The following is a 25,585-nucleotide window of genomic DNA, read 5'->3' on the forward strand; positions in this document are numbered from 1 at the left end:
AGTGAAATGATAAAGGCACTGGAGAAGAAGAAGCAACTTCTCCTGTAGAGATAACTTTTAGCTTGGGACCTTGGGGTGGATTTTGACCCCATTACGGTACCTTCCCTTTAATCATAAATGATCTCATAATGCAATCAAATCTGAATTACACTCAATGTGAGAACTCAGGAGCCCATGGAGAAGGGGCCTGTATGATCAGCTGGTGATTTTATGTCTGTGTGTTACAGCAGTCTACAAACACAGGGGGAACTCAGAAAGAAACTGTTGTATTTTTACAAGAATAAGGAGGTGACACAGTAACAGTAAACTGCATTATATGGTATTTTGACTTGAGCACCTGGAGGTAGATTATCCGGGGCACGGTCCGGGTTTATCCGCTCAGGATATCTATGTGATCTGCTTACTGGAAGTGCTTATCCCTCACACTGAGCCCATCCTTACAATGCCGAGAAATCTTATGGACTGTATATACTGTAGTTGCATCTAGAGCTGCAATCACAATGCTTATGGTTTCCAATAAGCTCTCCACTACTGCCTGCACAGACTGAAATGTACTCCTGGTGCTACTGCAGGAAAATAGGAAAAATGGTCAAAGTTATAGGACATAAGGGATCTTAGCTAAGATGTTCATTCTGCGGAGAGCAGTCATCCATGCAGCTCTCTATGTGACTAAAGTGAATGGAAAAATGGTAAAATACTGATGTTACACAAAAAGGCCATTTAGCTTGAAGATAAGGGGGAAAGGAAATGTGTCTGAGCTGCAGTATCACACATAACCTGTGGAACGATGTGGCGCTGTTATTAGCCATTAAGACATTTCGGCATCATAAAGAGAGATCCCATCACCAGGATTTAACCCTATAAGCACAGAAGAGCCAAAAAGTGATGGCAAGGGGTCTTGGGAGTCAGACCACCAGGGCAAGGATTTAAGGGGTCATGAGTCCACTCCTTTGTATGAAGACTCCTGTACTGTACTTTACATTTTAAAGGGGTTGTCAAAAAGTAGAAAAACATGTCCGCTTTCTTTCAGAAACAGCACCACTCTTGTCCTCAGTTTGTGTGCGGTAGTGCTGCTCAGTTTCACTGAAGTAAATTAAGCTGAATTGTAATAACCACACACAGCCTGAGGACAAGGGTAGTGCTGTTCTTTCAAGAAAGTAGCTGGGTTTTTCCTAATCCTGGCTAACCCATTTAACGCCTCACAGTTTGCTGTCAGTGAATGAAAACATCCTCATTTCTGTTCAGAGGACATAAGCCTTTACAGAACTATTACTTTTTAAAGCTAAGGGGTTGTTACATTATTGATCAGGCCCCCGATCAACTTGAAATTATCGATTCTTCTATAATGGACAGAGGTGGCAGCAGAGAGCACTGTGTCACAGTGGGAAGAATATACCACTTCCTGCAGGACATACAGCAGCTGATAAGTACTGGAAGATAGGATATTTTAAGATAGAAGTAAATGACAAATCTATACATCTATACACTTCTGACATCCGGTTGATTTGAAAACATTTTTTTCCACTGGAGTTTTCCTATAATAACATACTGTATATATAAGTACTGTATTGTATCACTATACAGGGCGATTTTACCAATTCTACAATATCCAGTCCACATGCTACTGTAATACCATGCCTGATGTGTGCTTACATATAGCCATATAGTGCGGTTATACATGGATCACTCAATGTCCATATAATACTGCCATACAGTTTCTAAGCTACATTGCTATACAGGGTAATTTCCTGCAGAGCATTCAGCAGCTGATAAGTACTGGAAGTCTGGAGATTTTTAAATAGAAGTAAAATACAAATCTATATAACTTTTTGTCATCAGTTGAACTAAAAAAAAAAAAAAAAAACCTGTTGCCGGAGTACCCCTTTATGTCAATACTATTTTCTACTTTTAAGTGTACCCAAGCGTGGTCTGATTCCCTGAGAGGAGACAGATGGTGTAGAGGCGCCCGGCGTGCTGGAGGATGAGGTGTCTCATTATGCCGCACACCTCCAGACCCCCGATCAGCATTGTGACTAAGCATTTCCTAATGCATTCGAAACGCGTCGGTGTTACTTTTGTCTTGCGTTCTTGATGTTGTGACAGGGAGAAGGGACCTCGTGGAACTCCCGGCCGTGCTGAGACGTGTCCGCTCTGGAGCAGATCCGCAGATCATCTCTTTCCTTCTCGTTGTTCTTTGTATTCTTCATCGTATCAGATGATGGCGCTGCGGATCGCCGCCATTGTTCTGCTCCTCGCTGTACACCGATGACAAAACGGAGAAGAGGAGACGCAGCAAATGGATAAAATATCAGCCGCGTCCGGAAATGTTTTGTTTCTAGTGAGGAAAGATGGCGAGACTGCGGGGACATCACAGAGAGCGCGGGGACATCACAGAGAGCGCGGGAACATCACAGAGAGCGCGGGAACATCACAGAGAGCGTGGGAACATCACAGAGAGCGCGGGAACATCACAGAGAGCGCGGGAACATCACAGAGAGCGCGGAGACATCACAGAGAGTGCGGGGACATCACAGAGAGCGCGGGAACATCACGAGAGTGCGGGAACATCACGAGAGCGCGGGAACATCACGAGAGCGCGGGAACATCACAGAGAGCGCGGGAACATCACAGAGAGCGCGGGAACATCACAGAGAGCGTGGGAACATCACGAGAGCACGGGAACATCACAGAGAGCGCGGGAACATCACAGAGAGCGCGGGGACATCACAGAGAGCGCCGGAACATCACAGAGCGTGGGAACATCACAGAGAGCGCGGGGACATCACAGAGAGCGCGGGAACATCACAGAGAGCGCGGGGACATCACAGAGAGCGCCGGAACATCACAGAGCGCGGGAACATCACAGAGAGCGCGGGAACATCACAGAGAGCGCCGGAACATCACAGAGAGCGCGGGAACATCACTAACAGCGCAAAACAAATGACAGATCCCAAACCGCTGCCGATTCATCCAAACTCCCCGGCATCCGGATACATAAGGGATGGATGACTACACGGAGAGGGAGGGGAGGCCGATACCAGATCGCTGAAGGTTCAGCCAGTGAGGGGCGCCATTACTACTGGGGGACGGCCCATTATCTGTATCATGGGGGAGAGGTTTTCTATGGGGATTTGCTGCTGCTCTGGACAGTTCCTGACATGGACAGAGGTAGCAGAAGAGAGCCACCACTTCCTGCAGGATATACAGAAGCTGATAAGTACAGGAAGTATGGGGATTTTTTATTAGTTTAGGAATATATATATCTCTCTGAAACCGGTTGATTTGAAAGAAAAAAGTACTGGAGTACCCCTTTAATGTACTTTATAATACTGTTAATGGATAATATTCAGGCACTGTATGACAGTATCATGTGGGGTATTGTGGCACTGTATGACAGTATCATGTGGGGTATTGTGGCACTGTATGACAGTATCATGTGGGGTATTGTGGCACTGTATGACAGTATCATGTGGGGTATTGTGGTACTGTATGACAGTATCAGGTGGGGTATTGTGGCACTGTATGACAGTATCATGTGGGGTATTGTGGCACTGTATGACAGTATCAGGTGGGGTATTGTGGCACTGTATGACAGTATCAGGTGGGGTATTGTGGCACTGTATGACCGTATCAGGTGGGGTATTGTGGCACTGTATGACAGTATCATGTGGGGTATTGTGGCACTGTATGACAGTATCAGGTGGGGTATTGTGGCACTGTATGACAGTATCAGGTGGGGTATTGTGGCACTGTATGACCGTATCAGGTGGGGTATTGTGGCACTGTATGACAGTATCATGTGGGGTATTGTGGCACTGTATGACAGTATCATGTGGGGTATTGTGGCACTGTATGACAGTATCATGTGGGGTATTGTGGCACTGTATGACAGTATCATGTGGGGTATTGTGGCACTGTATGACCGTATCAGGTGGGGTATTGTGGCACTGTATGACCGTATCAGGTGGGGTATTGTGGCACTGTATGGTGCTATTATTATGTTGGCAGTACCACAGCTTGTGGCAGTAATATGTAGTGTGATTATGTTTTAAAAAAAAAAAAAACCAATGCTGCTACATACCACATAGATTTAACCGTTTACTGTTAGGATTGCACTATATGGCATTATTATTTGAGTCCCTGATATGGTTGAGGTCCTGTTTTTTGTCTTTTTATCACATCACAAAACCATCTGCGGTATTCTCCATCCTCACCTCCACGGAACACCGCCCGTGATGATAAAACCGCCATACCACCCACTACATGAGTCATGTCTGCCATCCGCTCGGACCCCAGATCCTTATCCTCTCCCCGGAGCCGTCCATCCTCTCTGTATAAACCAGGCCTGGGCCGCTGATGTTATTTAAACCAACATGGCCGCGCGCCGGCCGCAGATTGCGATCAGCCGGATTAACTCATGCCTTCCAGGGGCTCATTAATGTAATTGGATCACAGACTTTGTAAAGCATGGCAGGCGCGGAGTGGGGTTTTGTAAATCATTCCATGGCGTCCTTCCTCACAGAACCATTAAGTGGCCCCTCAGGGCTGTACCCAGTGCGGCTGCGAGGTTTATGGCGCTACGGGCGATGGGCTAAGAATACCGCAGACGGTAATAAATGTATCGGTCAGGACACCTGCGCCGTCCCATCACCACCGAGCCGGCGTTTATTCCTCTGGTTAAGATTTCCCTCAGCGATACCTACTGCCATATATCTCCCTCCTGAGATCCCCGGTAACAGTGTAACGGTAAAGTAGAACACTACAACTATGGAGAAGCCAAAGCCTTTCACACTACAACATAGGAGGCAATGGAAAGACTGAGAGATTGCTGAGAGTCCCCGGGGCAGAGAGACGCTGCCACTGCCTGTTATTGATTCTATAACCACTAGCGGCTCACTGGAGCGTCCACCACTAATCTCCTACTGGAAATATATGGCGCCATCTGATTACTCCACCGTCCTGTACAACATATACACAACAACTACACCAGATGTACTGTATAATAACCACAGCGGAGGAAAACATCACTGCCCATGCACCGAATATGTGCACTATTATAGTAGTTATATTCCTGTATATAGGAGCAGTATTATAGTAGTTATATCCCTGTATATAGGAGCAGTATTATAGTAGTTATATTCCTGTATATAGGAGCAGTATTATAGTAGTTATATTCCTGTGTATAGGAGCAGTATTACAGTAGTTATATTCCTGTATATAGGAGCAGTATTATAGTAGGTATATTCTTGTGTATAGGAGGCAGTATTATAGTAGTTATATTCCTGTATATAGGAGCAGTATTATAGTAGTTATATTCCTGTATATAGGGAGCAGTATTATAGTAGTTATATTCCTGTATATAGGGAGCAGTATTACAGTAGTTATATTCCTCTATATAGGGAGCAGTATTATAGTAGTTATATTCCTGTATATAGGAGCAGTATTATAGTAGTTATATTCCTGTATATAGGAGCAGTATTATAGTAGTTATATCCCTGTATATAGGAGCAGTATTATAGTAGTTATATCCCTGTATATAGGAGCAGTATTATAGTAGTTATATCCCTGTGTATAGGGAGCAGTATTATAGTAGTTATATTCCTGTATATAGGAGCAGTATTATAGTAGTTATATTCCTGTATATAGGAGCAGTATTATACTAGTTATATTCCTGTATATAGGAGCAGTATTATAGTAGTTATATTCCTGTATATAGGAGCTGTATTATAGTAGTTATATTCCTGTATATAGGGAGCAGTATTATAGTAGTTATATTCCTGTATATAGGAGCAGTATTGCAGTAGTTACATTCCTGTATATAGGGGGCAGTATTATAGTAGTTATATTCCTGTATATAGGGGGCAGTATTATAGTAGGTATATTCCTGTATATAGGAGCAGTGTTATAGTAGTTATATTCTTGTATATAGGGGCAGTATTATAGTAGTTATATCCCTGTATATAGGAGCAGTATTATAGTAGTTATATTCTTGTATATAGGAGCAGTATTATAGTAGTTATATTCCTGTATATAGGAGCAGTATTATAGTAGTTATATTCCTGTATATAGGAGCAGTATTGCAGTAGTTATATACTTGTTTAAAGGCGCAGTTTTGTAGTGTTATATTGTTATACATAGGAGACAGTATTTTAGCAGTTTTATTCTTGTAGATAGTAGGTGGTAATATAGTAGAAGAAGTTGCTGCCAGACATTGTTATCCCCTCCAGAAAATGCTGCCATCCTCGGGGTCCTTTCTCTTCACAGGCTACTGTTCTCTCCAGATTCCTCTCTTCCTCCTCCAGGCTTCTTCCTTCCTCTCCCCATTTACATGTCCATTTCTAGACTCCTCTCCCCATTTACATGTCTCTATCCTCTTCTGTCTGGATACGTTTTTCCTTCCTTCAGATGCCTCTATCCTCCTCCAAACCTCTCTATCTCTTCTAGACTATCTTTTCGTTCTTCCCCTCCAGACACAAATCCATTCTCTTCTTTTGCTGAACAAGATTATCAAACAATTGTTGTCAATATTCTTTCTCCACTTTGTTGGAAGCTCATGAAAGAATTCCCAGGGGGCGCCACTGAGCACATCACAGACGCCCCCTCTGCCAAAAGAGCCCAATGGTTCTCAACTTAAATTATAGGAAAATGACATCTCCTCCACCTGCAGATCTTGTCCAATCCACCTTAGCTATATGGCGGTATAATAATCTATGGCCGCCAGCGTCAATCATCGGCGAGTGCCGAGAAGTTTAGTTAGTTTGCTGCATTTCTAGAAATCATTGTCTACCAAGTAAATTATTTAGATTTAATCCCAAATCTCTCTTCTCATGAATAGATTATGAAGCGTCTCTTGGTGATGCGCTTTGCGATTTCAGCTTTTGGGCATCGATATATTAAATGTTGTTTATATTAAAGGATACGAGTATGAGGCGCCATGTCTCCGGATTTGTTTATTTCCCCCTCCAAGACCCGAAGTGTTCATAATAGTAAAAGAAATGAAGAGCCGTGAACCGTGAATCGCGGCAGAATCCAATATCCGACCATTACGGGATCTGTTATTCCAGTGACATCCGTGTGATTGGCAGGGTCACTGTCTGACTACTGTACAGCGCCAAGAAACCGTTCCGACCTGACTCTGCATTCAGCTGCTCACATGCTTTACATGAGAGATGTAAGAAAAATCACATCTCAATCCAATGCGGAAAGTGCACCAGGAGCAATTATACAACTTGTGGATCCACCACTAGGGGGAGCTTGGAGGCAAACCAGAGGCTTTTCAGTATTCTCCTTAGCTCCCCCTAGTGGTGGCGTCCGTCTGTCATAATTTTATCATGTAAATCTATGTCTATGCAGGCGATTAATAGCTCAATAAAAGTAAAGCGATCTGTGACCCTCTTCCCTGCCCCCCCTCCTCTTCACATTTGCTGTATATGCACATCATGTCAGAAAGTTAGTATAGGACATACTGAAGGTTACACCTGTACCTTCAGTGTAGTGACTGACTTCAAAAGAGGAGCACAGTGTGGGCAGGATGGTCAGCGGTGGGGGGAGCAGCTGGGTGAGCATAACTCTATTTTTCCAACATATCCAGAGACTCTCCCTGTCTACAAATCTACTCATAGTTTCCTGTTAAAGCGACTTTGTACCCACCCCCACCACTAAACCGCTAGTACCATCCATTTGATGAGAGTAAATCCTTACCAGTTGTGTCCCAGTGTGCCCAGTGCCTTGGTTAAAAGTAAAAATTGACCCTTTAAACTTGCAGCCCTGTGTCATACTGGTGTGGCCTAGAGTGTCTGTGCCCGAGGTCTGCGGCTCTTCTCCTTTCTTCCTCCCCACCCTCCTCATCATTGGGAACACCCCCCAGGACAGATATCTATTTATCGACACAGGTGCACTGTTTAGACAAGCAATGAATAGAGATCCTGCCTGGGAGTGATGAGGAGGGTGGGGAGGAAGGAAGGAGAGGCGTTGCAGGCCTGGGGCACAGACACTGTAGGCCACACCAGTATGACACAAGGCTGCAAGTTTAAAAGATCATTTTTTTGCTCTAACCAAGGCCCCGGGCACACTTTAAAAGACACAACTGGTAAGATTTACTCTCATCAAACGTATTGTACTGGCGGTGTGGTGGGGGTGGGGCGGTGGATACAGAGTCGCTTTAATAGAATTGTATTTATTATCTGATTAGAAAATTATACAGTCTTTCAGTTACTCAACGCCTAATAGAGCGACTGGGGCAGATATGGAAGGTAGTGACAGGCGGATGAGGATGGACGTTGCAGGAAGGCGGGCGGGCGGGCGGCCTCGCTGAATGTGAAGTTGTGCAGTCAGGATGAAGTGGCTTTTCTCTGTGCAATGTAATAATCTATGTTGATGCTTTAGTCATTCCGGGTCTCAGTCAGTCACAATGTAGAGCTTGTCACCGCTCCACTCTCCGGCCTCAATAGAATTAGTCAGCAACGTTTACTTGTGCATTGTGTGACTGCCAAATGGTGACAGCAGGAGACCCCGGCCCTGATTGGCTGCTGCCGAGGGAACCGTCCGGGGGAGCAAACCACAGAGGAAGTGGGAAATGATGTGACATTGGGCATTAACATTGAGGTATTTCTCATTCTATAGAACCTCTTTATATCTAGGAGTCTATAAGGAGAATTAGAGAGCAAGCAGAGGCCCGGGCCGCCATCTGCCTCTCATTTCTGGACATCTCTCCCTGGAAATTGTCCCCGACTTTGAATTGTTCTATAATTCTATTTTCTGATTATTGATCAGTTGCAGGTCATCATTTTTTCCTGAGTAAATTATCAGAGTAAGTTATCAAAATGTATCGCTTCTCGGCCTTTCCCCTAACATCAAGTGTGTATTAAAAAATCTTATTTATTAATGATATTTATTTTTAAGTGAAAAAAAGAAGAAGAAAAAACCTCTAAATCAAGTAAGATAAATAATAAATTAAAACACAAAATAATAAAATAAAACAAATAAACCAAAAAAAAAACTAAGATAAAAAATTAAACATTTAAAACAGTGATAGTAACAATAATTATAAAAATAATAAATACATAAATAATATAAAACAATTATCATTAAAGTGTAAGTATCGTCTGCTGCCGGCAGAATACGTATTCACAGATGGCAAGTATACAGCTAATGCTAAAGCGAGAGGTCTATGGAATTGCAAGTGTACTGGACTCAATAAGTACAATTAAGTATAGTAACAACAATATGGCAACTTGTAGTTAAAGGGATACTCTGACAAAAATGTCTTTCTTTCAAATCAACTGGTTTCAGAAAAATATATACATTTGTACTTTGCTTCTAATTAAAAATCTCAAGTCTTCCAGTACTTATAAGCTGCTGTATGTCCTCCAGGAAGTGGTGTATTCTCTCCAGTCTGATACAGTGCTCTCTGCTGCCACCTCTGTCCATATCAGGAACTGTCCAGAGCAGAAGAGATTTTCTATGGGGTTTTGCTGCTGCTCTGGACAGTTCCTGACATGGACAGAGGTGGCAGCAGAGAGCACTGTGTCAGACTGGAAAGAATACACGGCTTCCTGCAGGACATAAAGCAGATGATAATTGGTTTTGGTTGACTGGAGATTTTTAGATAAAAGTAAATTACAAATCTGAAGAACTTTCTGACACCAGTTGGTTTGAAAGAAAAATATTTTCCCGGAGTTCCCCTTTAATACCTATGACTTCATATTACACATTTGTATTAAAAGTTTTAACTGACATACCTTGATACAAACATATTTTCTCCACCTTTCCTACACATTACAGTCTTCACAAACCCATATTGAGGATAGTAAGAAATATCGATCACAGGTTGTCGGTGCGAATCAAAACTGTTATCTGAGCAGGTGCTAAGCTTCAATACAGCACTCCCAGAGGCAAAATGAAGTATTACACAGTGTCTACTAAAAACGATGGGCTGTCTGATGTTCAGATATAATGGGTTCTCCCTATATGTTGGGTCAGTCTGTAAGTTCAGGATTGACATATCAAGCAGTGACCTTCCCCACCAGATTCTACAGGCTGCACGTCAATAGCAAAATACAAGGAAATAAAGAAACGACCCAGAAAGTTCATTTCCTATTGGCACACTTCACTCGGCCAATGCTATGATCTGAGTGCACTATGGCAGCAAAAGAAAATAATGACCACATCACCGAGGACGGAAGGCGCACTCCGAGAATGGCCGCCAGTAATGATTTAACAGCTTAAGAAAATGGAGGCTTCCAGCAACAGAGACGAATTAGCAGCTGTCACAGTCCATGAACTTTACTGACAGTGGCCGGTGGTGTGCAGACTTGGCACGTACTGGAAGACTAAGCAAAGATTACAGCATTTCTATATGTAAAAATCACAGTAAAACACACACATTAATTATTGCAAATAAGTAGTAGTAGTAGAACATTGTGCATCGTTTGTATTACACCCCGTTGTTTCTCTGTAAAATAGGGAAATATACCCACGATAAGTGTCCTAGATGCGGGGAGGATAGAACTGATTTTATTCGTTTACTATGGTCCTGCAGTAAGCTATTTAATCTCTGGTCTCAAGTGTACGGCAAAATAGAGGAGAGGATTGGATTTAGTATCCCTAAAGTGAGTCATCTGGCAATATTGGCCGACACATCAGCAATTAAAACTACTAGGGAAAATATAAATATTATAATAAGGTGGCTATTTTATGCCAAGCTGGTGTTGGTCCGAAAATGGATTTGCAGTGAAGCCCCAAGTATGGCGGATTGGGAACGATGTGAGATAATGTATGAAAGATTTTGGCAGTAAATGTGAGTAACGATTGCTGACGGGAGGGTAGTCCTGTTGGGTGTTTTTTTTTTTTTTTTTTCTGTTGTGCTCTTTGGGATAAGCTTTTGATTGGGGATCAGTGGACGGGGGGGGGGGAGAAAGTTATAATTTTTCTTTTTTCTTTTCTTTATAAAATAAGATCTTAAAATAAAGTAATAACATTAAAGAAAAGAAATGTAACCTGTGGGGTACTTTCAGGGCGCCTCGAAGAATTTAAGTATAGTGGATGAATGGGAGGTTGAGTGGGGTGGTCGGGTGGAGTGCCAGGAGGACGGCAGTGAGAGGGCCGTATATCAAGGCCCTCGATAGGTAATTAAAAGAAAAGTTATTGTACGGATGGGATGGTGGAAGTGGGAGGAGCCCAACCGTCTGGAAGTGGCTGTTGTCCATTATATATGGGCGATGGGGGCTCTTGGACTGGTGGGGCCAGTTGCTCATGTGACCCGGGGGACTGGGTCCGTGGGCGGCTGGGATGATTGAAAATGGCTTGATCTACCTGGTGATGCCCTTGATAGGGGTATAGCTGATGGAGGAAAGAGCTAGAAGAGCGGATAAGGTAAACTTGCTGAAATGGTAACTGTGCAAAGATTAATTTCTCTGTGTTTATTTATTTTTATTTATTTAATCCCCCCCCCCCCCTTTGGTAAAATTGTTGCATTGGGTGGGGATGGGCCCTGGTCCTGGCTGTCCCGGCTCTTCGCTGCTCAGGGCTGGGGGGGGGGGGGCGTGGCCGCTCGGCTACCTGGAGGTATGAATGAAAGTTAAGGATTAGTGTAGAATATTAAGGGTGAAGGGTAGGATATAGACAAAAGGAGAAGGAGGTAAAAAAAAAGAGTGGCGCCCTGCCGGTTTAACCCAACAGGAAAACAGTGATACAGTATATTGGGGGGGGGGGGGGGGGAGTTGTAGTTTTGTTATGGAAATGATGATGAAATAAGTTGATAGTCTTTTAATTTTGATAATAAAATAAATAAAAGATATATATATATAAAAAGTAGTAGTAGTAGAATAACTATTTTAATACTGCCTCTTATGTATATGAATATAACTATTATAATACTGCCTCTTTATAATACTGCTCCCTATATACAAGAATATAACTACTATAATACTGCCCCTATATACAGGAATATAACTACTATAATACTGCCCCCTATATACAAGAATAAAACTACTATAATACTGCCCCTATATACAGGAATATAACTACTATAATACTGCCTCCTATATACAGGAATATAACTACTATAATACTGTTCCTATATACAGGAATATAACTACTATAATACGGGGTGAGAGCTGAATGGCTGGCACTACGGGGAATCACACGCCGTGAGCAGTACTATGAACGGCTAGCTCCTTACCTGGATGTGATTACGGCTAGTGGAGGTGCTCGGCGCCAGAAAAGAAACAATCCAACATGGAGCGAGTAGAGAAATAGAGGCGGTCACTCACCACTGAATATGCCGAAATAAAGTCCTTTATTAGTCCAGGAATGAACACAGCAAGGAAGGGGGAAGATGGAGGAGCGGGTGCAATCAGACGAACGTTTTCGCGGTATCCCGCTTCTGCCAGACCTGACGAAGCGGGATACCGCGAAAACATTCGTCTGATTGCACCCGCTCCTCCATCTTCCCCCTTCCTTGCTGTGTTCATTCCTGGACTAATAAAGGACTTTATTTCGGCATATTCAGTGGTGAGTGACCGCCTCTATTTCTCTACTCGCTCCATAACTACTATAATACTGCTCCTATATACAGGAATATAACTACTATAATACTGCTCCTATATACAGGAATATAACTACTATAATACTGCTCCCTATATACAAGAATATAACTACTATAATACTGCTCCTATATACAGGAATATAACTACTATAATACTGCCCCTATATACAAGAATATAACTACTATAATACTGCTCCTATATACAAGAATATAACTACTATAATACTGCTCCTATATACAAGAATATAACTACTATAATACTGCCACCTATATACAGGGATATACTATAATACTGCTCCCTATATATAGGAATATAACTACTATAATACTGCTCCCTATATACAGGAATATAACTACTATAATACTGCTCCTATATACAAGAATATAACTACTATAATACTGCTCCCTATATACAGGAATATACTACTATAATACTGCTCCTATATACAGGAATATAACTACTATAATACTGCCCCCTATATACAGGGATATAACTACTATAATACTACTCCTATATACAAGAATATAACTACTATAATACGCAAGAGTGGAGGAACAGCAAGCCCGCACTGCATACAATCACAGTCCTAAAGCTGGATAGACGGTGGCACAGAGGAGATCTACAGTTGAGACGCCTGGGGTGCTACAATGAAGTGGTACAGGTACAGTGTGAACTGGAGAAAATAATCGAGCACTCAAGACATCTCCTGGTGAGTGCTCGATTATTTTCTCCAGTTCACACATAACTACTATAATACTGCTCCCTATATACAGGAATATACTACTATAATACTGCTCCTATATACAGGGATATAACTACTATAATACTGCTCCTATATACAAGAATATAACTACTATAATACTGCTCCTATATACAGGAATATAACTACTATAATACTGCTCCTATATACAGGAATATAACTACTATAATACTGCTCCTATATACAAGAATATAACTACTATAAGGCTGGGTTCACACACAGTATATTTCAATCAGTATTTGGTCAGTGGATTAAAAACACAGAAAGGATCTGTTCACACAATGTTGAAATTGAGTGGATGGCCGCCATATAACAGTAAATAACGGCCATTATTTCAATATAACAGCCGTTGTTTTTAAATAACAGCAAATATTGGTCGTTAAATTGCGGCCATCCACTCAATTTTATCATTATGTGAACAGATCCATTCTGTGTTTTTAATCCATTCCAGGTTGAGGTTGAAAAATACTGACCAAATACTGACTGAAATATACTGTGTGTGAACCCAGCCTAATACTGCGTCTAAGTATTTGGATCTAAACAGCTTTCACATGTTTGGCACGTTGCAGATTTACTTTTTCTTCACTTTATAAACCATTATAGATCATTTGTTGCTGTTACTGAGAGAAAAACAAGTTGTTGACTATTGTTAATTATTTTCTCGGGAACGGCCACTTAGTTTTTGGGTCGATTGTGCCTCGTTTTTTCCAAAATTACAATCCATATAATTAGGTTATGAGAATGAATCAGGGAGCAGATCAATATGTTCTTCTATCCAATACTCCCCGTCAGAATATTTCTAATTCCCTATGTGTTTGCAGTTCTGGCATCTCAGCTGTGGGGGATTTACAGGGATAGCATCTATTTATCTATCTATCTATCTATCTCCTATCTATCTATCTATCTATCTATCTATCTCCTATCTATCTATCTATCTATCTATCTATCTATTTATCTATCTATCTATCTCCTATCTATCTCCTATCTATCTATCTCCTATCTATCTATCTATCTCCTATCTATCTATCTATCTATCTCCTATCTATCTCCTATCTATCTATCTATCTCCTATCTATCTATCTCCTATCTATCTATCTATCTATCTATCTATCTCCTATCTATCTATCTATCTATCTATCTATCTCCTATCTATCTATCTCCTATCTATCTATCTATCTATCTCCTATCTATCTATCTATCTATCTATCTATCTATCTATCTATCTATCTCCTATCTATCTATCTCCTATCTATCTATCTATCTGTCTATCTATCTCCTATCTATCTATCTCCTATCTATCTATCTCCTATCTATCTATCTCCTATCTATCTATCTATCTATCTATCTATCTATCTATCTATCTATCTATCTATCTATCTCCCATTTCTCCTTTCTTCCCAGCATTCTGTACAGGGATTCAGTGTGATCACATATCTATTCTGTAAACAGTAACGTTCTGTCATTACGACGTGATGCAGTAAATCATTCACCCGGCAGATGATATTTCTTGCTCCTTCCATTTATGATTAGTAATTAATAATGACATTTAGTTTAAGGCCTATCAATAAAGCAGAAGCCTGGAGAGCTCGGGCTCCCGGCCCCCCGCCCTCGGGACGCCATGTTACAGGCTGATCTACAACAAGCTGAATAAATGAGAGGGGTGAACGCTCGGCCCCAGCACTGGGACACCCAGGCTCAGCCCAGCTGCGGATGAAGGAACCAAGGAAGATAGAAGTATATAATGTGTACCGGCCTTACATAGATGCTAGGTCACATCCAGATGGTGCATGACTTATATAAAGACTGTGTAACAACAACCAGGGTCTATAATAAGGGCAAATATAGACTTCATCAATGTGCCAGATCATGTCATAAACATTCTGCTCTAAAACATCATAACTACTATGCGATGGTAGATACATGGAGGCACATTCTCTCTTCACCTCCAAGAACAAGCGTGACTCTCCTCTCCACAATTTCCTCATTCCCTCTACCATCTGCAAGCTTCTTGTAGTTTTTGTACTTAGCCAACAGACTCCTTAAATTTGAGAACAACGTCTTACAGTAAGACCAGAGCGTTTGCTAATGGACAAGCTATCAAAAAACTTGAGAGGTCAAGGTTACTAACCAGAGAAGAAAATCCAAGAAAGCAGACCAGCTAAAGGACATGGATCCAGTGACCAGCCAAAGGACAAGGAACCGGAGAGCAGCCAAAGAACAAGGATAAAGAGACCAGTGAAAGGATAAGGACAAGGCCCAGAGACCAGCCAAATAACGAGGGCCCAGAGACCAGCCAAAGAACGACGGCCCAGAGACCAGCTAAAGAACGAGGGCCCAAGAGACCAGCCAACGGACAAGGTCCCAGAGACCAGCCAAAGGACTATAAGACCAGCCAAAAGGACAAGGATCCAGAGATCAGCCAAAGGACCCTAAGACCAGCCAAAAGGACAAGGATCCAGAGATCAGCCAAAGGACGAGGATTTAGCAACCAGGCAAAGGACGAGGATCAAGAAACCAGCCAACAGACGAGACTCCAGAGATAAGCCAAAGAACGAGGATTTAGACACCAGCCAAAAGACATGTGCCTAGAAACCTGTCAAAGGACAAGGATTCAAAGACAAGCCAAAAAATGAGGATCCAGAGACTTGCCAAAGAAGAAGGGCCCAGAAGCCAACCAAAAGGAAAAGGATTCAGAGACCAGCCAAAGAACAAGGAGGAAGAGACCAGCCAAAAGGACAAGGATCCTGAGACCAGCCAAAAGACTAGAGCCCAGAGACCAGCCAAAGGACAAGGATCTCAAGACCAGGCAAAGGACAAGAGCCCAGAGACCAGCCAAAGTAGAAGGATTTAGAGACAAGCCAATGTACATGCTCCCAGAAACCTGGCTAAGAACAAGGATTTCGAGACCAGCCAAAGGACAAAGGCATAGAGAGCAGCGAAAGGATGAGGATCCAGAGAGCAGTCAAAGACATGGACCCAGAAACCAGCCAAAGGACGAGAGCCAAGAGACCAGCCAAAGGATGAGGGCCAAGAGACCAGCCAAAGGATGAGGATCCAGAGACCAGCCAAAGAACCAGGGCCCAGAGACCAGTAAGAAGACAAGAGTCCAGAGATCAGCCAAAGGATGAGGGCCAAGAGACCAGCCAAAGGATGAGGATCCAGAGACCAGCCAAAGAACCAGGGCCCAGAGACCAGTAAGAAGACAGGAGTCCAGAGACCAGCCAAAGGATGAGGGTCAAGAGACCAGCCAAAGGATGAGGATCCAGAGACCAGCCAAAGAACCAGGGCCCAGAGACCAGTAAGAAGACAGGAGTCCAGAGACCAGCCAAAGAACCAGGGCCCAGAGACCAGTAAGAAGACAGGAGTCCAGAGACCAGCCAAAGGATAAATGCCCAAAACCAGAGTATTGTTCTTCAGGAGCTGCAATGTCTGTACACTAAACCCTGGTTCTCTATCAACTAAATATATGACTAAACATCCCCACACATTTTAGTCTAAAGTTGGCAGAACCCACTGACTGGTGGATCTGATATGGGGAAATATATGGGGCTTCTCAACTCTCCCTTGACAGATTGCTAAGCAGCTTACCCTCCTCTCTATGGAGAATATGCGTGTAGGGGAATATCATGAGAAATAGATGTCAGCAGAATGTATGTTTGGCTCACAGCTACAGAAGGTGCATGGCCACTTTAAGGCTCTAACATCGCATTTTTGCTGTACATTTGGCATATAAGCCAAGAAAATCTCCCATAGGGCTCCACACACATGGCAGAGGCCAAGAATGTGCTTTTGGCTTCTGTCAGGCAGATACATAGGAAGACATCTCTCTTTTTTTTGTTTGTTTGTTATTTCCAAGCAAAAACATCTCTTATTAAATGAGAACATTAAATGAGAAGTCCGGCAAAAAGTATTGTATTGGCCCCGAAAAGTTATACAAATCACCAATATACACTTATTACGGGAAATGCTTTTTTCCTGCACTTACTACTGCATCAAGGCTTCACTCACTGGATAACATGGTGATGTCACTTCCTGGATAACATGGTGATGTCACTTCCTGGATAACATGGTGATGTCACTTCCTGGATAACATGGTAATGTCATGACCCGACTCCCAGAGCTGTGCGGGCTGTGGCTGCTGGATAGGATGATGGCAGAGGGATGTGACATCACTATGTTATCCAGGAAGTGACATCACCATGTTATCAAGGAAGTCACATCACCATGTTATCCAGGAAGTGACATCACCATGTTATCCAGGAAGTGACATCACAGTATTATCCAGGAAATGAAGCCTTGATGCAGTAGTGCAGAGTAAAAAGCACTTTATAAGCATTTCCCCCAAAAAAGTGTATATTGGGGATTTGTATAACTTTTGGGAGGCAATACAATACTTTAGTAAAAATTTTCACTGGACTTTGCCTTTAAATAGTCTACTGCCCAGTATATGTTTTCTGATATAGCAGTCAATGCACAGTGTATGTAACAGCTTGCTTATACAATGGCCTATAACTGGGAATATATGTATATCTGATGGGAGCGCACATGTAATATAAACATAGAATAAAGTAAGGTAATTTTTTTTTTTGCATATCATATCATTCAAACCCTAAACCCAGCAGGAACCTGGTCTGCAGCATGTCCAGATTCTCTTACCATCTACAAACCCAATGCACTCCTACATTACAGCATAAGTCAATAGGTTCCTCAAAAACAAGCATGGGGTCTAATAAGAAACCAGAGATCAACCGGAAAATGAAGGTCCATAGACCAGCCAGTGGGTGAGGATAGTCCTTCAAACACCACAGTGTCCCTTAGCTTCACGCTCTGGTTCTCCATCAAGTATGGGTCCAGCTAAACCTCAGATGGAGAACAATCACCATTCAGCCATTGCAAAACTACAATTCTCATCATGCCTGAACAGGTATGATGGAAATGATAGTTTGGCAACAGCTGGAGGGCCTCAGGTTCCGCATCCCTGAGCTAAACAATGATCCAAGGAAGTGGTAGACAGGTCGGAGGTAGACTACTCACTTGGGCGATGCTTAGCCCAACTCTTGGTTCTTGTTAAGAAAATTTTCCAGAATTTTTCAGATTAAAAGTTTCACCTGGTAGAGAAATTGGATTATTCCATTTTCCTCTTCTTCTTTTTTTCCCCATAATCATATGGAATGTAATGAAACTAAATTAGGGATGTAATTTGTGATGTGCAGAGAAAGCAGAAGGGAGTCGGTTTAATGGTCCTCGACGGAGAAAGTTATGAGCGAGTGAGAAATGTCATTTAACATGAAAGTGACTGTGCAGACATTTTACATCAGCATGGTTCAGCGACTCACACTTACGGCTTCTTTGACTAACATAACAAGGCCCCCATCTGCCGTCATTACATCAAAATGATATTGGAAATAATAACCTTTTCAAGGAACATAAAGCCGCCAGTGGTAACCTCTCCATCATTTAGAGGGACTGGTCGAGTAAGTAGGTTAATTAACGTCGGAGAGGATGCGTTCAGTTTGAACTCTGCCATGTTCTGTTCTGGAAGAGCGGGAACGAGCTTGTGATAGGAATAATCATCACGTCTATAAAGTCGACTGGTATAGAAAATGTCTAGAAGACATCTAGGAAATTACCCGCCATCATTTATTCACCAGACGCTCCAGTCAGATGCCCCCTCCCAAAGGATTCCAGCCCGCTCCCACCATCATCCAAATCTCCCCATCGCATTTACTTTCTTTTTAGCTTTCACGTTAAGGAGAAATTTTAGAATTTCAGAATTTTACAAATTTTTTATAAATTTTTGTCAAAAATAAAGTTAAAGGTTTAATGTTTTTCCAGCATGGCCGCCACTACAAAGGAAGTTTCATCCTGGTACGGCAGATTGACTCATGGCTTATGGGATCGTTTTGTCTTCCTCTGGATCAGTAGGGATAAATAAAGTTCTAAGATTGTTTTATAAACCCCTTCCCGTCAGTAATTTGTATATATATATGATCCTACTGCACATACCCTGTGCAGTAGGAATGTATATATACGTTCCTGACTGAGGGGCTTACTGATGTTTGCGGGACCGCTGCAGTAAGAGCGGTCCCGCACATCAGTGTATGCTGGTCCAGAGGTAATGAGAGGCAGTTGCAATCCTGCAGCTGCGTCTCATTAGCCCCTTAAATGCTGTGATCTATAGTGATTGCGGCTTTTAAGATACTCAGTGACAGAACAAGCATCTGTCACTGAGTGATTGGGACCCCTGCAGCCATTCTGCAGGGGTCCCGATCGCATGTACCGACGGGCCGGGGTAAGCCTCTTAGCTCCGACCTGTTGGTTTGGCATTCTATGCATGGAGTCTGCTCTCATTGCCGATAACACTGATCTATGCTTTGCTATGGCATAGCATAGATCTGTATATGGAATCTATTGATTGCATGTTTTACAGTAAAAAAGGTGTTAAAAAAAAGGGAAATAAATAAAGTTTTTAAAAGTATTAAAAAACCCCTTATAAAGTCCCCTCCCAATAAAAGTTTAAAATACTCCCTTGCCCATTTTAAAATTAAAAATATAAAAATAAATAAATAAAAATACATATCGTTGCGTGCAGAATATTACGATTTATTAAATATATTTTTCCCGCACAGTGAATGGCGTATACAGGAAAAAAAAACACCATGATAAATTATATATCAGAAAAAAATTATTAAAAAGCGATCAAAATTCTTCTCTTACACCAATATAATATTAATAAAAACTAGAGACCATGGGGCAAAAAATGACACCAACCAGCCCTGCAGGTGGAAAAATAAAAGCCCTATGGCTCTTAGAAGCCCACTCACCCAATCACTGACCAAGACGGGACAGCACCGCGGACAGCGATTGGCTGAGTGTACTGAACTGGGACCTGAGGAAACCGGGGATTGCGGAAAGAATAGGCTGTTTTTTATATTCTCCCCACGGCAGCAACATAATAAAAGATTACTTTGGTCTGAATACCTACTTAATATCCGACCCCTATTCTTGCCCCCTGCTGCTGTCACAGTGATCCTCAGAATTTTCATTCATTTTTTTTTTAATTCTTTTTTGGAGTAAGACCAGAGGAGTGATATTTCTTCTTTAGGAGAGCAAGATAGAGACGTTTGGAGACTTAGAGCAGACAGTATTCTCTTATATTAACCCATACTGCACTATATAGAAGTAAAAAAAAAAAAAAGAGAGATGAGAGATAACCCACCTAATAAACTGCATCTATACAAGGTCCGGAGAAGAAGGGGCCTGAGCGGAAAGGACAAATCACTGAGACAAAGCAAGTCCATTCATTCCCTGGTTCGTGTATCCTGCACAATATACACAAGTATCTGCCGTGCTACGAGTAATGACATCAGCCAAATGCCCGACCCCGGGACCCCATCCAACCGGCCCACCACTCCACAACTTCAGATTACCGGCCCCTGCCAGCTCATCTATCATACATGGACTCAGAGAGCGTCTACTGAGCAGACACGTCTGCTGGGATCCCTCCCAAACCCATTAACACAAGGTACAGAACCATCCAGCATTGTAGAGTATCCTATACTGATCCTAGAAGAACAATAGACACTGATATACACAATATGTTACTAATAATACTGATCCTGAGGTACATCCTGTATTATACCCCAGAGCTGCACTCACTATTCTGCTGGTGGGTTCACTGTGTACATACATTACATTACTGATCCTGAGTTACATCCTGTTTTATACTCCAGAGCTGCACTCACTATTCTGCTGGTGGGGTCACTGTGTACATACATTACATTACTGATCCTGTGTATAGTGATATGGATCATGCTGGACCATCTCAGGCCGCTCCTATATACCCCATTCCTCCGCTGCAGCGCTCTGTATATCTGTATAATGAGGAATCAGTAAAGTAAATTCTCTAATAAATAATTAATCTGCGGCTCTTAATTATTGATAACCGTTTAGATGAACAAACCTCCGGCTGGTTGCCGCTTTTCTTTGTCTATTGCTCATTTGTTTTGCTGTGTAACACATACAGTAAGTGACATGTAAGCGGCGAAGGGAGAATCAGCACAACATCCTGGCTACACGTCATACGGTATAAGGAGAGAAAGCCGGTACAAGGACACCACGTCCCCCCCAACCAAGACAGTCCCATAGACCCCTCACACTGGGAGTCCATCTCCACAACATCCTGGCTACACGTCATACGGTATAAGGAGAGGAAGCCGGTACAAGGACACCACGTCCCCCCCAACCAAGACACTCCCATAGACCCCTCACACTGGGAGTCCATCTCCACAACATCCTGGCTACACGTCATACGGTATAAGGAGAGGAAGCTGGTACAAGGACACCACGTCCCCCCCCAACCAAGACACTCCCATAGACCCCTCACACTGGGAGTCCATCTCCACAACATCCTGGCTACATGTCATACGGTATAAGGAGAGGAAGCCGGTACAAGGACACCATGTCCCCGCCCAACCAAGACAGTCCCATAGACCCCTCACACTGGGAGTCCATCTCCACAACATCCTGACTACTTGTCATACAGTGCAAGGAGAGGAGTCCGGTACAAGGACACCACGTCCCCCCCAACCAAGACACTCCCATAGACCCCTCACACTGGGAGTCCATCTCCACAACATCCTGGATACACGTCATACGGTATAAGGAGAGGAAGCCGGTACAAGGACACCATGTCCCCCCCCAACCAAGACAGTCCCATAGACCCCTCACACTGGGAGTCCATCTCCACAACATCCTGGATACACGTCAGACAGTATAAGGAGAGGAAGCCGGTACAAGGACACCACGTCCCCCCCCAACCAAGACACTCCCATAGACCCCTCACACTGGGAGTCCATCTCCGCCCTGCTTAGCACAGTCTGAACACTCAGACCCAAGATGATCAAAAAGTTTAGTTTCCAAAAACAAAAAGGTAAAAAGATTTTTTTTTGTTAAAGTGATAGTAGCCATTTAAGGGCTGCCCACCCAATAGATGAAGTATGGATCATGCTGAACCATCTGGATCTTGATGAGCGTGATGCATAGTAAAGCCCGTGCCTTGGCACCACTGCGGCTGGTATTTGTAAGGGTTATTATGTTTTTGGATATGTGTCACATACTGTATATGCCATACTGTAAATTAGGTCAGAAAGTCAGAAGTCTCCAGGGGGTCCCAAGCTCGGCTGTGCTATGTAGCAGAAAGTGTTCAATGTCCTTACAGCGCCACCGCAGGGAATATAAAGCATTACAAGGCACCGCTGAAATCAAGAGCATGGGGCATCTCAACATATAGATTTTCTTAGAAAACATTTTTTTCATTATATAAAAATGTTTTTTTGTTTTTTTTTTACTTTTAAAATTTTGGTTTCATTTCTGTTTTTTATTACTTTTTTATTTTCACACTTAATTTTATTTAAGTTTTTACCTTTTTTTAATTTCTACCTTGTGTTTTAGTATGTATATGAATATATGTATATTAATACGTGGTTGTTTTTTTTTTTTTGTTTCCTTTCTATTTTTATTGGGGAATTTATTTTCTTTTTCTTTTATAATTTTCGGTTTCCTTTTGATGATTTACATTTTTTGTACTTATTTACATATTTTTGCTCCTGTATGCGCAGACCATAACTCTGTGACAGTAAATTGAGCTTCCACGCCATTCTATGGCAGTCCCCGCCATCTGGCAGTATGTAATTAGAGGAGATCTTGGAAAGTGCGGATCCACGATAGAGTTTGGAAATATTTTGAGCATATTTTTCTAGCAAAAACACAATCGTTCCCTGGGGGCTCCATAGACGTAGATTCCAGAATGTGCAGCCCACACAGTAAACAAGAGAATCCAAGGGTAGATTCCAAGTCTTCCCGTATGTTATCAGTAGGGACGATGGGCACTTTAATCCCAGGCTACAAGCCCCTCTATATAAGTGTAATCTATTGGTTGGAAAATAGCAAAAAATCCAGCCCGGAGGACTCAACAGCTGGCGTGTGCAGTGAGGACTGTGATGCAATTTATGACTCAAGCTTTTCTAGAAACACCAAAGAGTAAAAAGCATCTAAAACATAATAAAAGTAGCGCACGTCATATGGAGTAGGTGCAGTTCACCTATTATATCTCCCATATTATTGAAAAATGTTAAAGGGGTGCTCCAGCAAAAAAAAAAAGTTTTCAGTTATATAGATTTATAGATGTTTGTAGATTTACTTCTAATTGAATATCTTCAGTGTTCCAGTACTTATTAGCTGCTGTATGTCCTGCAGGAAGTGGTGTATTCTCTCCACAGTGCTCTCTGCTGCCATCTCTGTCCATGTCAGGAACTGTCCAGAGCAGCAGCAAATCCCCATAGAAAACCTCTCCTGCTCTGGACAGTTCCTGACATGGACAGAGGTGGCAGCAGAGAGCACTGGAAAGCCTAGAAAGAATACACAACTTCCTGCAGGACATACAGCAGCTGGTTAGTACTGGAAGACTTGAGATTTTTAAACAGAAGTTAATTACAAATCTGTATAACTTTCAGAAACCAAATGTTGATGTTAAAGAACTTTTTTTTTTTCTGCCGGAGTACCCCTTTAACAGGGTTCCTCAAAGTATCTCAGTATGACAAAGTGTCCAGATCCTTCATATGGAACATGTAAGCGTTACTGGACTCAGTCTCACAATAAATGACCATAAAATACAAAAATACACAAGATCTATAGTAGAATTAAATAAATAAATAGCACTATAAATATAGCAAATCTAATGTCTGCAGCCGCTATGCACTCATATTATCCAGATTTACAACAAAGGAAAATTTAAAAAAATTTACAAAATTATGGGATGTAAATTTTAAAAAATTTACAAAATTATGGGATGTACCACCTTTTTTTTTTTTGTTTTGTAGCTAATTTTACATTTTGAAATAAGAAATGGTCAGAACTCAGAGCCAATGGTCCCACAGAGCCAAAACATGAAGATATCATGAACGTTCATAAAAAATTTTCTTTAGTTTTTACTGTACAGTTTGTTTGTTTTTAAATTATATATAAATGTAAAACCCAGAATACAGCTAAGTTATACCAAGACAGGTTCTGATTGTTTATATAATTTTTAAGAACTTTTTTTTTTTTTTCAAATACAAAAACAATCTAAAAGAAAAAAAGGAAAAAAAAATTGAATACAAATTTAGAAATCGACTTACGTATCGGTTTCGTCCCAGATGATACACGTGTGGTTGGTAGTTCCCTATAAAAATTGCAAAGAAAAACAGATGAAAATGTGTAGAAATGTGAGCAGCGATGGCAGCGTCTCCTCCCGGCCTGCTCCACCACCACAACGCTGCCGACTGTGGTGGGAACTTTGTATTCTGTGCAAACAGCAAATTACAGTTCCATTACTTTCCCACTTAACACATATTGCTGGCCCGGGGCAAGGTGATAATCCGTGCACACTTCTACTGTTAATGACACACATTGATTTCACTAGGACAATGACAGCTGGCGATGGCTCTGACCTTGGACTCTCCCAATCTGGAGCTTTTACAGAGGAAATTTGTTATTACATATTGCAAAGTAGTCAGATTACAGTTCATTCCTGGGGAGTGACATCACTGAGGGAACGGTGATGTCATTGCTGGGGTGCCGAAAGGAGATTTCATGCTGTCTGTGAGTTCTTTGCAAAAGCATGGTCCTTACGTATCGGTGGTCACATGGATTAGAGCTCAAGCCTGGGTGGGGGGGACTGGTTGTTTGGGGGTTAGAGGTTATATAGCACCGGCTGTGGTCAGCTGGTGCTCCCTTCCATATCTAGGCCTGGAGCAGATTCCCAACGTGCCGTGTTTTTGTTCAGATTGTCATACGTATGGTCCCCCTCAGGGCTGGCACATAGCTTGGTAAGGCTGAGAAGGTTATGCCCCATGTACATGTCTTATATTTAATGTAACCAACCAACTGGGTCCAGTCCTGGGACATTCTGCCAGTCCATAAAAATACCTCCTGACTAGAGATGAGCGAACCTCTCAAAAGTTCGGAACTTTATTGGGTCCTTCTTCTCCGATCCTGTCCCAGCATCTTCTAAAGTGAAGGCTTGCTCAGCCAATCACAGGCTGATGAGGGGAGGACAGCATCACAGCCTGTGATTGGCTGATTGGGCTGTCAGTCTTGTCTCAGGAGTGACAGACCACTCAGCCAATCACAGGCCACATTGCTGCCACATCCTAGTCAGTCTGTGATTGGCTGAGCGGACCTTCTCCACAGAAGATGCTGGAATGGGACCTGAGAGCCACCAGGAGACATCGGGGGA

The 25,585-nt window shown here is 42.3% G+C and overlaps 1 protein-coding gene across 3 annotated transcripts in view; it reads right to left on the reverse strand.

The window, feature by feature from the left end:
- ADGRB1 (adhesion G protein-coupled receptor B1) overlaps positions 1 to 25,585 on the reverse strand; it is a 201,975-nt gene that overhangs the window by 141,918 nt on the left and 34,472 nt on the right. For all 3 annotated transcript variants that reach the window (XM_069957019.1, XM_069957018.1, XM_069957020.1), the window contains one exon: positions 24,486 to 24,529. In XM_069957019.1, the coding sequence (XP_069813120.1) occupies positions 24,486 to 24,529 (44 nt within the window). The remainder of the gene's footprint in view (positions 1 to 24,485; positions 24,530 to 25,585) is intronic.

This window comes from Dendropsophus ebraccatus, chromosome 2, assembly GCF_027789765.1.
Source record: "Dendropsophus ebraccatus isolate aDenEbr1 chromosome 2, aDenEbr1.pat, whole genome shotgun sequence".
In the NCBI taxonomy this organism is placed as follows: Eukaryota; Metazoa; Chordata; class Amphibia; order Anura; family Hylidae; genus Dendropsophus; species Dendropsophus ebraccatus.